General features: G+C 39.7%; 1 protein-coding gene across 4 annotated transcripts in view; it reads left to right on the top strand.

Moving 5' to 3' along the window:
- The first annotated feature begins 14,060 nt into the window (after window positions 1-14,060).
- The window catches only part of ROS1 (ROS proto-oncogene 1, receptor tyrosine kinase), a 125,246-nt gene continuing 123,614 nt past the window's right edge, over window positions 14,061-15,692 (top strand). For all 4 annotated transcript variants that reach the window (XR_002784102.2, XR_010322788.1, XM_023540278.2 and 1 more), the window contains exon 1: window positions 14,061-14,890. Coding sequence is in view for 2 of the 4 variants with exons in the window: in XM_023540278.2 (XP_023396046.2) it covers window positions 14,768-14,890 (123 nt within the window). In the remaining 2 variants the exon portion in view is untranslated. The remainder of the gene's footprint in view (window positions 14,891-15,692) is intronic.

The following is a 15,692-nucleotide window of genomic DNA, read 5'->3' as shown; positions in this document are numbered from 1 at the left end:
CATAATTAAAACCCATCCTTCATTTGTTAGTGGAATAAGCTACTGGAAAAATATAAATCCCCTATTTGGATTTTTTGACATTAAAACTTTTCCCATTTGCTATCCATACTCATCATCCATTAACATTTTTGGAATACTTATGCAGTTCAGTGAATTGCTTTCATATGGCCTTTCTAGCCATGGACTTCTAACTTCTCAAAATGGGCCACAATCTTGCAAGGGATTTGTCAGTTTACTATGCAAACTGAGTGACTTAAAGTCCACTGAGGGGATTGGTCACTTCATGTGGTCCTGGTGTGAGGGCCGTGCCTTGAAATTGACAAGGAGTTTGCTTACATAAGGGCCAATCCCACAGAGGTTCAGGGGACCTTGCTATCATTAAGAACAAGAACCTGGAACAAAATGTGTCCTTTGGACCAAGAACTCAGGGTCCCTGGCTGAGAACCTCCTAGACTCAGAAGAAAGAACAAACACTGAAGAAGGCACAAGATGGCAAGAGACAGCAGCGATGGGATTGGCTGGCCCACGTAATGAGAAGGCTGTGGTAGACATGCCGCATTGGCATCTTCACGCAGAAGGCTTGCTGGTGGACTAAAAGAGTTGTAACACTTGCCTGTGCAGGGTAGAGGCTCGAGTGTGTTCTGTGCAGGGGTAGCCTCAGAGGATCTCGTGGAGGGGACTTCCTACAACAGGGTGGAACCAGGTGCCTCTGGGCAGGAGGTTTGCTAGCAGAGCTAAAAGAGCTGTAACACTTGCCTGTGCAGAAAAAGAGAGGCCTGAGTGTGCCCTGTGCAGGGGGTAGCATGGTGGCAAGAGAGCCCTGCACACCCGAGTAATGGGGTGGAAGCTGGCAGCAGAGGCTTAGAAGGGCCCAGCGCAGAGGCTCACCCCAGTAAGGCCAGGCCCAGCAAAACCCAGCAGCAGAGCAGAAGCCTCAGGAGCTGTGTAGACCCCTAACCAGCATGCTGGTAGCTGGAGGCAGTGGTGATGTGAACATAGCATCTGACCTGAACCATGGTGTGCCTGCCCTGTGATATAAGAATGGACATAGGTAGTCTGGGGAAGGGCAAGCGGCTCCCCTTTGGAAATTTGTTGTTATTGTTTACTGTTCGCTTTTTATAAATAATAGTAATAGGTTTCACTTTACAAAGTGAAAGCTATCATTATAATTATTGTTTGTCCGGCTCTGTCACAGATGAACGTAGCACTCACAGAATGACTGATGCCAGTGGGTGTACATGTCTCATTCTTAGCAGTCTGTTAATGGCTCCCTGGAACTTTGAGGCACAGTCTGTGTGCAATGCCGATAGAGCATACAGCCTACTACTATATACGAGGTGCACCTTCTACATGCTAATAAGTTCATATGGAATTGCCAATATTAAAACACTTTTTTACCTAAAAAAAATTCAATTTCTCATGATTCAGCCTAACTTCTCAATAAATGTTTATTAAATAAATGCATGAATAAGCTTCATCTCTAGCTGTTAACATTTTACATTCTTGTTTTTGTTATAGTGTATCAATGAAGATGCTCTTGACTAAGCATCAGGATAATAATCTGGAAATGTCTCCAACAACACAAACACCTGGCTTAAAGACGTCTGGAAGCAGTGGGGCCAATGTTAATTAAATTCTACCTGGATTTTTATATTAAAATAAGCATGTTCTGGAGTAAAATCCTAAATTCACATGAATTTTAAAGGCAAAATTGGAGATAACAAAGAAAATTTGAGCTCATGGGCCGCTCAGACAGAACTCAAAGCCCAACGCCAGATATTTGCATTGCTGGACACGGGCCAAATTCTTAAGCGGCTCGTAGACACATTGTCTCCACTTAACTCATTAATTTTCCTCTGTAGAAACTACCTCTTTCCTTCTTCCTCTGAAAAACTACCAGGGGGAAGATTTAAAAATATATGGTGCAGTGATCCCATGATCATGGTGGTCTTTATCATTAGACTGTACCAGTAAAGTCTAGTTATTTCACACAGGTTAATATGATCTAGTTGGATCAACTTTTCACAATTCTAGAGGTCAGGGAAGAACACATGAGTTAAACTCATACTTAATGAGATGTTTTTAGGTAGATTAAAAAAAAAAACAAAACAAAACCCATTGCCGTCTAGTTGATTCTGACTCATAATGACCGTATTGGACAGAGTAGAACTGCCCCATTGAGTTTCCAAGGACTGCCTCGACCTTTTTGGTTAGCAGCTGTAGCTCTTAACCACTGCACCACCAGGGTTTAGGTGGATAGGAAAGCCCAATTCACTTTCATAAAGACAATTTTTGTTTCTAACAAACCAAAGCTTACTGTACTGTCTAAGCCGTGCTCAGTATTAGATCTCTAATTTGGTAAGTCTTTTGAAATGTAAAAAAAAAAAAAAAGTTTTTTTTTCTTTTTGAAATGTAGGTAGTATGTTTCATATAGTTTGAGAAATAGTACAATGTAAATGTTTATTAAAGTTATCTTACTATTATAGCTGATGTTGTTGTTAGCTGTTGTTGTGTCAACCCCCCAACTCATAGCAATCCTATGAACGAAGAGCTCAGATCGTGATACGTACGGTTTTCACTGGCTGATTTTCAGAAGTAGATCTCCTAGAAGTAGCTCTTCCTAGTTCATCTTCGTCTGGAAGCTGATGATAGTATATTTAAAACATTGCAATTATCCCCAAGCACTTTATTCACATCCAAAAACTGGAAAATGATTAGTTATAGCAACAATTGAAATTTGACCTCCTGTACTTCAGCGATGATTTCCCTCCTATGTTTGATTATTGGTTTTTTTTTTTCCCTAAACTTTGATAGTGATACGTTAAATACATTTCATCTTTAAAAGAAGCAGGACAACTCTAATTAGATATTCCAGTCCAAATAGATGAATATTGGTGACCAATTTAAAACATCATCTTCCTAAGGGTAGTTTAATATGAACATTAAGGTTAAAGTTATAGACTTCAGGGTCAGACAGACTTGGGCTTGAACCCCAATTCTGCCACCTCCTAATTGTGTGAACCTGAGAAATTTATCTAACCTCCTAAGGACTGAACTCTAAAATGGATATGCTACTAATTATTTCCTTGAATACTAAGAGGCTGGAAAGAGATAATGCACATAAACCATTTCCCAGTGCATAGTAAAGAGAAAGTAGTCAGTAACTGAGTCAAGAGAATGTGTCTTATGACTGTTACAGCACAGCTCCAATTCTGCGTCAACCCAGGACTTGTCATGGAGGAAAGCCACCAGAAATATTCTGAATTATATGAGTATTTCAAAACAGGGAAATGAAACTTTGGATATATAAATACAAAAATTCATGTAGCAGATCTTCAAAAGTTGCATGACGGGCTCTCTTTTTCTTAATGATTATTGTTTTGCTAGGAAGCAAGTTCAAGGCTCCCAAAGCTGTTTATCTCCATCTCATCAGGCAGATAATGGCAAGCATGCCAGCTTTCTGGCTGCTACTGCTGCTCTGCACCAAGCTCTGCTTTCCAGACTCTCCTCTAATCATGTTCTGATGCTTATAGTTTGGGCTAAACTGCTTCTCAGAGCAGTCCTTGAAACAGCAAAGTAAATATTATGCTGTTCTATCTTAGAGTGGTTTTGCAACCATTTTGCATTGTAAGTGTTCTTTGTATTGAAGGATACAACAGGAACCTTGCCTGAAATTTATGTTGCAATATTTGCAAATGCAGATCAAGTGGTTGAATGAAGAAATGCACATCCTTGCTAAATTTGAACTTGTAGTTTCCTGGATCTTCCTGCTCTGTGAATTTAAACAGTACTTCCATCATAACAATAGCATCAACAACTTTTGAAATAAAGCACTTTGTTCTCACATGTGATCTTTACTTGCAAGTGGTCAAAGTGTTCTCATTGAAAGTATGCAAGCTATATTGAGAAATTTTCCTTAAACATAAATAGCTAAAGACAACAATGAGAGTGCAAATGTTTTTAATCCGTGAGTAGATAACCTTATTATATTAGCAAAGACTAGTTTTCCATTCCAATTAAAATATTGGTTTTACTTCTCAGTTAATAATGAACAAAATTATATTGCTTTTATTGGGTAACGTTGAGTCAATTTTCAACTCATAGCCATCCCATGTGACAGAGTAGAATGGCCGATAGGGGTTTCTAGGCTGTAATCTTTCTGAAGGCAGATCACCAGGTCTTTCTCTCACAGAGCCACTGGGCTTGTTTGAACTGCCAACCTTTCAGTTAACAGCTGAGCACGTAACCGCTGTGCCACTAGGGTTCTTTAAAATTATATAAGGATTATATTATATTACTATACCTAAAATAGTTGTTAGTAGCTCTCAGGTCAGCTCCAACTCAGGGTGACTCCATGCACAATGAAATGAAACATTGCTGGGTTCTGCACTGTCTTCGGAGCCCTGGTGGCGCAGTGATTAAGAACTTGGATCCTAACCATAATGTCGGCAGTTTGAATCCACCAGCTGCTCCTTGGGAATTCTATGGGGCAGTTCTACTTTGTCCTGTAGGGTTGCTATGAGTCAGAATCAACTTGACAACAACGAGTTTGGTTTTGGTTCTGGTTTTACACCATCCTCACTACCACTGGTATGTTTGAGTCCCTTATTGTGGTCACAGTATATTTTTGAATGCCTTCAAACCTAGGGGACTCATCTTCCACCACTATATTGAAAAATACTGTGTTGTGATCCATAGGATTTTCATTGTCTAATTTTTGGAAGTAGATCACCAGGTCTTTCTTTCTAGTCTTAGTCTGGAAGCACCAATGAAACCTGTCCAACATGAATGACATACTACCATGGATGTGTCTTAGGCTGGATTCTTTAGGGGAGTAAAACCAGTGAAAAGTATATGTAAATTTATAAACCACAACAAAAAACCAGACCCGTTGCCATCAAGTTGATTCCAACACATACTGGCCCTATAGGATAGAGCAGAGCTGCCCCATAGGGTTTCCAAGGCTGTAATCTTTGCAGAAGCAGTTGCTACATCTTTCTCCCATGGAGGAGCTGGTGGATTCAAACTACAGATCTTTCGATTAGCAGCTGAATGCTTAACCACTGCACCACCAGTGCTCCTTTTATGTATGTATATAAATATATATAAAACCAAACCCACTGCTGTGAAGCTGATTCTGACTCATAGTGACCCCATAGGGTTTCCAAGGATGTAAATCTCTATTGAAGCAGATTGCTCCGTCTTTCTCCCGTGGAGCAGCTTGTGGTTTCATCCTTTCAGTTAGCAGCTGATTGCTTTAACCACTGCACTACTGGGGCTTCTTATAAATATATAAAGAGAAATTTATTTCAAGGAAATGGCTCATACAATTGCGGACGTGGACAAGTCCCAAATACATGGGTCAGGTGGCAGGGTGGAGGATTCTACGGCTTATGTGGTTGCATAGGCTGATGAACCCAAAATCTGCAGGTCAGGTGGTAAGCTGCTGGCTCATGGGTTGTGGTAGCTGCCAAATCCAGAATCTTCAGGTGAAGCAACAGGTTAAAGACTTCTCACATCCCAAGAATCGAAGGTCAGGCAACGTCGAGACAAAGGCAGGATCAAGAGAAAGAGAGAGAAAGAAAGAAAGCTCTGCCAAAATGTGGATGAAGTGAAGCTTTTGGACCTTCATCTGCGGATGTTGCATGACTCAAAAAGAAGAAATAGCTGCAAACACCCATTAATAATAGGAACATGGAATGTATAAAGTATGAATGTAGGAAAATTGGAAGTCGTTAAAAATGAAATGGAACCCATAAACAGTGATATCCTAGGCATTAGTGACCTGAAATGGACTGGTGTTGGCCATTTTGAATGGGACAATCATAAGGTCTACTATGCCAGGAATAACAAATTGAAGGGTGTCTTAGTCATCTCGTGCTGCTATAACAGAAATACCACAAGTGGATGGTTTTCACAAAGAGAAGTTTATTCTTTCAGAGTCCAGTGGGCTAGAAGTCTGAATTCAGGGTCCTGGCTCCAGGGGAAGGGTTTCTCTCTCTGTCAGCTCTGGAGGAAGGTTCTTGTGATGCATTAGACTTCCCTTGGTCTGAGAGCATCTCAGCCCATGAACCTCAGGTCCAAAGGACACGCTGTGCTCCTGGTGCTGCTTTCTTGGTGGTATGAGATTCCCATGTCTCTCTGCTTGCTTCTCTCTTTTGTATCTGAAAAGAGACCGGCTTAAGACACTATCTAATCTTGTAAACCTCATCAGTATAACTGCCACTAATCCATCTTCTCACATCATAGTGATAGGAATTACAACGCACAAGGAAATCTCTTCAGAAGATAAAATGGTAGACAATCGTACAATCATATAAGGGAATCATGACCTAGCCAAGTTGACAGATATTTTTGGGGGACACAATTCAATCCATGACAAAGGGGAATGACATCACATTCATTGTCAAAAAGGACATTTCATCCTGAAGTACAACACTGTCAGTATAGGATAAATATTCATATGCCTACAAGGAAGACCAGTTAATATGACTATTATTCAAATTCACACACCAACCACTAAGGCCAAAGATGAAGAAATTGAAGGTTTTTACCAGCTTCTCTTTGGGCTAGTCCGAAATTGATCAAATGTGGAATCAAGATGCACTGATAATTACCGATGATTAGAAGGAAAAAGTTGGAAACAAACAAGAAGGATCAATAGTTGGAAAATATGGCTTTGGTAATAGAAATTTTGCAAGACCAACGACTTCTTCATTGCAGATACCTATTTTGAGCAACATAAATAGTGACTATACATGTGGGCCTCACTGGCTGGAATACACAAGAATCAAATTGACTACACCTGTGGAAAGAGATGATGGAGAAGCTCAATTTCATCAGTCAGAACAAGGTTAGGAGCTGATGGCAGAACAGACCATCAACTGCTCATATACAACTTCAAATTGAAGGTGAAGAAAATGAAAACAAATCCACAAGAGCCAAAGTACAACCTTGAGTACATCCCACCTGAACTTAGAGACCATTTCAAGAATAGATTCAGTGCACTGAACTCTAATGACCAAAGACCAGACGAGTTGTGGGATGACATCAAGGACATCATAAATGAAGAAAGCAAAAGGTCATTGAAAAGATAGGGAAGAAAGAAAAGTTCAAAATGGATGTTGGAAAGGACTCTGAAACTTGTTCTTAAATGTTTAGTGGCTAAAGCAAATGGAAGAAATGATGAAGTAAAAGAGCTGAACAGAAGATTCAAAGGCAGTCAAGAAGACAAAGTAAAGTATTATAATGAAACGTGCAAAGACACTGAGTTAGAAAACCAAAAGGGAAGAACACTCTCAGCGTTTCTCAAGCTGAAAGAACTGAAGAAAAAATTCAAGCCTTGAGTTACAATACTGAAGGATTGTATGGGCAAAATATTGAGCGACATAGGAAGCATCAAAAGAAGGTGAAAGGAATACACAGTGTCACTGTACCAAAAAGAATTGGTCAACGTTCAACCATTTCAGGAGGTAGCTTATGATCAAAAACAGATGGTACTGAAGGAAGAAATCCAAGCTGCACTAAAGGTATTGGCAATAAACAAGGATCTAGGAATTGATGGAATACCAACTGACATGTTTCAACAAATGGATGCAACATTGGAAGAGCTCACTCGTCTATGCCAAGAAATTTGGAAGACAGCTGCCTGGCTGTCCATATTTGTGCACAGTCCAAAGAAAAGTGATCCAATAGAATGTGGAAATTATTGAACAATATCATTAATATCACACACAGTAAAATTTTGCTAAAGATTATTAAAAAATGATCGCATCAGTACCTCAACAGGGAACTGCCAGAAATTCAAGTTGGATTCAGAAGAGGATATAGAACAAGGGATATTATTGCTGATGTTAGATGGATCTTGTCTGAAAACAGAAAATACCAGAAAGATGTTTGCCTGTGTTTTATTGACTATGCAAAGGCATCGACTGTGTAGATCACAAAAATTACGCATAACATTGCAAAGAACGGGAATTCCAGGACATTTCATTGTGCTCATGAAGAAACTGCACATAGACCAAGAGAATGAGGGGATACTGCATGGCTTGAAATCAGGAAAGGCGCGTGTCAGGGTTATATCCTTTCATCATATGTAAAGGTTAAGGTTGTGTGTCAGATTGCCTGGGCCAAGATCCTCAGTGATGTGACAGTTGTATGATGGTATGATCACTTCCATGATGAGATTTGATATTATGTGATCACCTCTATGATGGGATCTGCTGTGAGTAGCCAATGAGTTGAACGGGATTTTCCCTGGGTATGTGGACTGCACTGAATGTAAGTGGATTTTCTGGCAATGCTTGTGGCTTTTGCTCATTCTGGATCCTGTGGCTGGCTCCTGTTCATCTGATCTCCAGTTCTTGGGACTTGAGCCAGCAGTTTACCTGCAGTCTTGCCTGCCAATTTTTGGGATTCATTGATCTTTACAGTCTGTGAACAAGAGCCCGGCCAAACTTAGGCTTGCCAGCTGCTGTGGCTACATGCATCAGAAGTCTGACCCATAGAACTGAGACGTTCCAGCCTCTACAACCGCGTTAGCCATTTCCTTGATATAAATCTCTCTCTGCATATATAATATATATTATACATAATAATATGATTTACTGGTTTTGCTTTCCTAGAGAATCCAGCCTAAGACACCATACTTATTCTATCTGTATGCTGAGCAAATAAACTGAGAAACTGAAGTATATGAAGAAGAACAGGGCATCAGGATTGGAGGAAGACTCATTAACAGCCTTTGATATGCAGATGACACAACCTTCCTTACTGAAAGCGAAGAGGACTTGAAGCACTTACTGATGAAGATCAAAGACTACCACCTTCGGTATGGATTACACCTCAACATAAAGAAAACAAAAACCCTGGACGAATAAGCAACATCATAATCAATGGAGAAAAGATTGAAGTTGTCAAGGATTTCATTTTACTTGGATCCACAATCAATGACCACGAAAGCACCAGTCAAGAAATCAAGTGATGTATTACATTGGGCAAATCTGCAAAAGACCTCTTTAAAGCATTAAAAAGCAAAAATGTCACCTCAAGAACTTAGGTGCGCCTGACCCAAGCTGTGGTATTTTCAGTTGTCTCATATGCATGTGAAAGCTGGAAAACTGGAGAATAACTGATGCCTTTGAATTACGGTGTTAACGAAGAGTATTGAATATACCATGGATTTTCAGAAGAATGAACAAATCTATCTTAGAAGTAGTACAGCCAAAATGTTTCTCAGAAGGGAGGATGATGAGACTTTGTCTCAAGTACTTTGGATATGTTATCTGGAGAAGGACATCATACTTGGAAAAGTAGAGGGCCGGAGAAAAATAGGAAGACACTTCATGAGATGGATTGTCACAGTGGCTACAACAATGGGCTCAAACAGCAATGTTTGTGAGGATGGCACAGGACTGGGCAGTGTTTCATTCTGTTGTTTATAGGGTTGCTATGAGTTGGAACTGAGTCAACAGCCCCTAACAACAATAACATACATGTTAATGCCCAAGAACCATTTCCTGATTAGCCAAGAACCTCACTTTATGACTGCAATAATTTTTGAAGCAAAGAAATCAGAAGGATTCCCATTCTTCCTGTTCCTGGATGGACTTTGATGTACCCTTGAAGGCCACTTTAAAAAAGTCTGAGGTCAGGATTCAAACCTAATTGGATTTGTGCTCAAAGTAATTACTTATAAATGGAAACAGTCATAAATGACATAGTTAGTAATTAGTAGAATTTCCTTTATTTAGTTTTTCCTTCTCGTTTTCTCAGTATCTATAATAAAGCCATTATTGTGTTTTTACTAAGTTAAAAAGTTACTCACAACTTAATAATTATAATTATGATCATACAGCCCTTAAAGTTTGCTACTTAATGAAAAGACCTAAGTTCTGGAGCTTGATTCTCACTGGTCAAAGTTGCTGCCTCCTTGACCTGCTCCCATTTCTCATTTGAGACTACCTGTTCTCTCATAGCTCCCATCAGTGCTCTCTCTGCCCTCTTTTCCCCTTGGAAGGTCCTTGGGTAGTTGTTTTCCTTTTTACTATCTCTCTTTTTTTTTATTTCATGCCCTTTCTTCCTAGTCCGTTTAGTCTGAAAACACCTCTAAAACTTGTTCAGCATCGTAACAACATGCAATCCTTCCAAAAATCAGCCACTGAAAATCCTGTGACTCACAAGGGGCAGCATTTCATTCCATTGTGCTTGAGGTCATCAGGAGTCAGGCAAACCTGATAGTAGCTAACAACAACAGTGTATTTCCTGTCCACAGTGTGGGTTTGAAACAGCCGTGGTTCTGGCCATAGGGGTAAGGAGTGATCTACAAGGTCACTGGTGGTGCTATGGGAGACTGCAGGATTCCTCGGTGACTGTCTTGAGAATGGAGAAACTGCATTAGGAATGCAGCTGGGGTCACTTCTGGGGGAGGGGCACAGTGGAAAACCCTGTCGTGGACTCTGGCTCTTGTATATCTGGAGGGTGGCAGAAGAGGAACAGCCTCAGGAGCTTGGCTTTCGTTTTGAAACTCCTTTTCATGACTACTAAAGCAGGTTTCCCTTCAAGTTAGCTTTAGGTAAAATGTTTAAGTCATCCAAGACCTGGTCTCAAGTTCCGGAAAATAGCTCCTATTAAAACACAATGTCTTTTAGCTTATAATTAGATTTAAAAGGCTCCAAAAATGCAAATACTTGAGAGTTAACAAATAAAAAGCAAAGCTTTCGTTAGAAACAAGGGTGAAGATACTGGGTCCCTGAAAAGACTTGTGGTCCTTAAAACAGTTGCCATCAAGTTGATTCTGACTCATAGTGACCCTATAGGACAGAGTAGAACTGCTGGATAGGTTTCCAAGACTATAAATCTCTATGGAAGCAGATTGCCACAGCTTTCTCTCGAAGAGTGCTGGGTGCATTCGAACCACGGGCCTTTCAGTTAGCAGAGGAGCACTTTAGCCACTGAACCACAAGGGCTACTTAGAATGGTGGTCCAAAACAAAACTGAAGCCGCTGCAGTTGAGTTGATTCTGACTCATAGTGACCCTGTAGCATGGTGGCAAAAAAAAAAAAAAAAAAAAAACAAACCTGTTGCCACTGAGTCGATTCCAACTCACAGCGGGCCTATAGGACGGAGTAGAACTGCCCCACAGGGTTTCCAAGGAGCTCCCGGTGGATTCGAACCGCTGACCCCTTGGCCAAAAGCCATGGCTTTCAACCACTATGCCACCGGTGTTGCCAGAATGTAGTCCTAAATCTGTGGACAGCAGGATCAGGAGGCCAGTGGATCCGACTGGAGAAACTTCAGTTGGCAGCTAGTGTATGGGAACCAGATGTCAGGGAGCAGATTATTTGTGAAGATAAAATTTTAGAGATGTCTGGCTGCGGGAGTAAAGACCTGGTGATCTGCTCCTGTGAAGGTAATAACCTAGGAAACTCATGGGGGCAGTTCTACTCTGTCACATTGGGTTGCTAAGAGTCAAAATTAACTCAACGGCACCTAACAACAACAACATCAACAACAACATTAAGAGCAGCAGCAGTTTATGGACTGGTGGTAACAGAAAGGTGCATATATCAGAACCACGCAAAGTGACAACTGCCTATATGGTGGAAGATTGGATTTTTAAATTAGTACAACAATCTCTCCCATCTTACATGTTCTTCTAGAAACTTGCCACTTCCTTATCAAGAGGTGGAATCTATTTGTCTTCTCCTTGAATCTGGGCACAAATTTGAATTTAGGGGGCAGTTCTACTCTGTCCTGCAGGGTCACCATGAATCAGAATCAACTCGATGGCAACGAGTTTGGTTTTTGGATTCGTAACCAATAGAATGTGGCCTTAGTGACTGTGAGATTTCTAAAGCTGGATCGTAAAAGACAATACAGCTTATGCATTATGAGCTGGACCATGTTCACCAAAGTTCTAAGCCACCATGTAAAAAATTTGATTGCCAGAGACCAACATGTTGTGAAAAAACAAAACAAAACTGTTGCCATCGAGTTGATTACAACTCACAGAGACCCTACAGGCAGAGTAGAACTGCCCCATAGGGTTTCCAAGGAACAGCCGATGGATTTGAACTGCCGATCTTCTGGCTAGCAGCCAGAGCTCTTAACCACTGTACCATCAGGCCAAGGAAGTCTAAGCAAGCTCCTGTGGAGAAGCCCCACGGAAAAGGAAGAGTATGTGAACTTACTGGGCCAGTATCATATTGTTGAACTTTTAGGTTGTTTCCAGTCTTTTGCTGATATAAATAATACTGCAGGAAAGATCTTTGAAAATAATTCATCTTCCAGAAGTGCAAATCTATGTGCAGGTTTAAATCCCCAAAACCAGAATTAGCATAAAATCTTAAAATGGGAAGGATACTCCTTTTTCATGCCCCACCAATAAAGTTAGATCAAGTGAGATAAAAGAATGTGCTTAAGTTTTCATGGAAGTGTTTGGTGGTTCATTGTTTTAAATAGGAAAGCAAAAAGAAAAGTTTTATTTAGCATATATTCAAAAAAGGCATTACAGAATGATCAGTGTCTGTTAACGTTAGCAAATGAGCAACACCATTGAATGCTTCACCTTTTCACAGACTGGCTAAAAACTGTTAAGTCACTGTGGTTCTACATTTTGAATCGTCTTTCTTAAAAATCAGTGGTATAGGTTTCAGTAATGACAGTCAGAGCACTCTTCATTGGTCCAACAAATGCTAATAGAAAAAGGTAAGAGTGGAAAATATGTGGATCTTTTGTGCTGTTTATGATTTGCTTATATGAAAGGTTCCCCAAAAGATGTTTTCCAAGATTATCTTAGCTATTGGCCTTATACCTCAGGGCCCAGTTGATGTGTCCTTGTGAGTTCTTTCAAGTCCAGCTCTAGCTGGGTCACATTCTCTATGGTCAAGGACAGGGAATAATGAATGGCTCCAATATTACCTCCTAAATCTTTCCCTCCTTTTGATAGGAGATTGGAGATAGCACACCAATGATCAATACCTGGACTTAGTCAAGCTCTTGGATGGTAGCAATGGCAGGCTACTTGAACTCATGGTGCTGGTTTTCCTTGGTGGTTCATTTTGTAAGTGAAGTAAAAGCTACAAATATTATTTGCGCCAATATGACAAAAGTCACCAATAGCACCAGTGAAGAAGATAAATTTTATTGGGATAAGAAAAGTCCTTGGTTAAGGGACTTCATTCTCTGATTCAAAATTGTATTCTGTAAAAAGGTGGCCATGTTCTTCTGACCAAGCAACTGGGTAGCTGCATATTCTTTAACTTATGTTTCTTAACATAACAAAAATAAAAAGCATGTTGACATTACCCAGCCAAAAAACAACAAGAAAAAGTTTTAGGGGTCAATGCAGAGGGCAGTCGTGGCTCAAGGGTAGAACTTTCACCTTCATGAGGGAGGACTGGGTCTGATTTCTGGCCAATGCACCTCAAGTACAGCTACCACTCAGCTGTTAGAGGAGGCTTGTACGTTGCTATGATGCTAAACAGGTTTCAGTGGAGCTTCCAGACTAAGACTAGGAAGAAAGTCCCGATGATCTCCCTCTGAAAACTGGCCAGTGAAACCTTATGGATCACAACAGTCCGATCCCATTTGTACACGGGTTGCCATGAATCAGGCGCCACTCCACCATACCTAACAGCAATAGGGGTCAGTGCTGAGGTAAGTATCCATTCATCTTTATGATGTACACTGTTTTTTTTTTAACTCTTACTGAAAGATGCCCAGCTCAAAACAAGACCTCATGTGTTGCTCATAATAAGAATCTATGTCTTTAGAAAAAGTTAATTACATTTGGTATGTTTTTTTTAAGACAAGAAAGTTAATTTGACACTTTCAATTGTCACACAAAAAGAATAACAGAAAAACATCTGGCCTTTAGGAGTTAACCCTCAGCAATCTAAAAAGTAGCTATCTAGAATGTTCACTTCTGTACCCTGCTGATTTCAAATTCTTTGTTTATGTTTCAGCTTAACTTTATCTTGATGCTGGGCTAGTTGAAAATTCTTTACAATATTTCCTCTCTAAGGCAGCTACACTTGTACATATCTTCAGTCTCTGTGGTGGCTAGTTTCAGTTCTCTGTCTCAACAGGCCTGATAAGGCAGTATATTAGTTAATATGTAGTGAAGTTCTGAAAGTGCTCTAGCCAACTTCCTTGTCTTTAGCTCACCCTACTACTAATTTTGGCTTTGTTCTTTAATTTTAAAATATGTATTTGGCTTCAAAGAGTTCTGTTTCTCTCTGCTGTATCGCTTGATTTGGGCATTTCCATTTTTTTAATAATTCTTTATTACAATCATGCTACTGTTTGCTAAAACATACATGGTCAATGCCCAATTCCCTGCATAGTTGAACCAGCCTCAAAGAAGTGAAGTGTGGATGATCCGCCAAAGGGTTCCAGTTTCAGGTTGTGCACGTGTCACCTCCTTGCGGAGATGCAATTTGCGTTTTTCTACTTTGTTTACTTTCCATGAGAAGTGCTCTTCTACGACCTAACCTTTAGTCAGTGAGTGATTTTCTTTCATGGGAGTCAAAGGAAGTTCAGTTATGAAATAGTTATGTGAATGTTACAGCTATGCTGGATTAAAAGGTCTAAATTAAAAGATCTAAATATTATTTAAAAAGGCAAAGATAGTCTAGCTTGTCAAACCAAAAATAAAAATCCTCTAGCCACTCTTTCAATGGAAGTGATGAAATCAAAGAATTCATATAGCGAAATGGAGAAAACACGAAGGACGGCCATCTAAAACTCCGCCGTTGGTGAAGTGATGAAGGACATTTACTGGCTTATTCTGAAACTTGTGAATTTTGTCACTGTTGGCTGCATATGGATTTCTGTGGTACAGTGTACAGTCTTAAACAGCTGCCTCAAGTCATGTGTAATTAACCTGGTAAGTTTCACCAGTCTAATATTTATTTTTGCAGGAAGTGCAACATGTAAATTTAAAGTTGTTACAACTGACAGAGTTGTTCTTTGAGAGTTTTCTCAGGAGTCATGGTATCAAGTCAAGAAAGATTCTTTTTTCTGACATAAGTTAGGAATACTTATTGCAGAAGGTAGGGCAAGGCTGTTTATTTCTTTATCTTTTCGCAGATATTTTATTTGGGAGTGGGGATTGATAAAGGAGGCTGAAACAAAAATCAATTTTGCATGCTTTAAAAAAATCACAGTTTTAACTCATTTATTACAAAATTGTTTATATTTGTCTTGAAGCATGAAATAAGTTTGGCCACAGGGTAATGCCTTCTAGTTCCAGACAAGAGTATCATTCATACTGTGGATGCATGGCTGTATAAGGAATTAGCTAACCAAGGAATATACAGGTGCCATGTAAAACAACATTTTATTTTAAAAGTGAGAATTATTTTCAGATCCCTTTGTTACATCATTGACTCGATGGCACTGGGTACTGGGTTGTTATATCTGTCCATTTGAAAAATTTTCTGTAATGAGTTTTTTTGTGTGGATATTTGTGTTTTCTTTCTTATTTCTGCGTGTCACACCTCCTATACATAAAAAAAAATTTTTTTTTACATGCATGATATCTTTCCAGTTATTGTGATTTAGTTGTGCTTAAAATAGTCACTAAGTTAACTTTAAAAACAATATACCCTAGCCAGAGAAAGATACATTCTTCTTATCGAAACACAAAGAAAATAGCATGATAGTTTGCATACAACACTATCTATAGT

The sequence above is a fragment of the Loxodonta africana genome, chromosome 1 (assembly GCF_030014295.1).
Source record: "Loxodonta africana isolate mLoxAfr1 chromosome 1, mLoxAfr1.hap2, whole genome shotgun sequence".
Taxonomy (NCBI): domain Eukaryota; kingdom Metazoa; phylum Chordata; class Mammalia; order Proboscidea; family Elephantidae; genus Loxodonta; species Loxodonta africana.
This window is presented reverse-complemented; position numbering and strand designations above follow the sequence as displayed.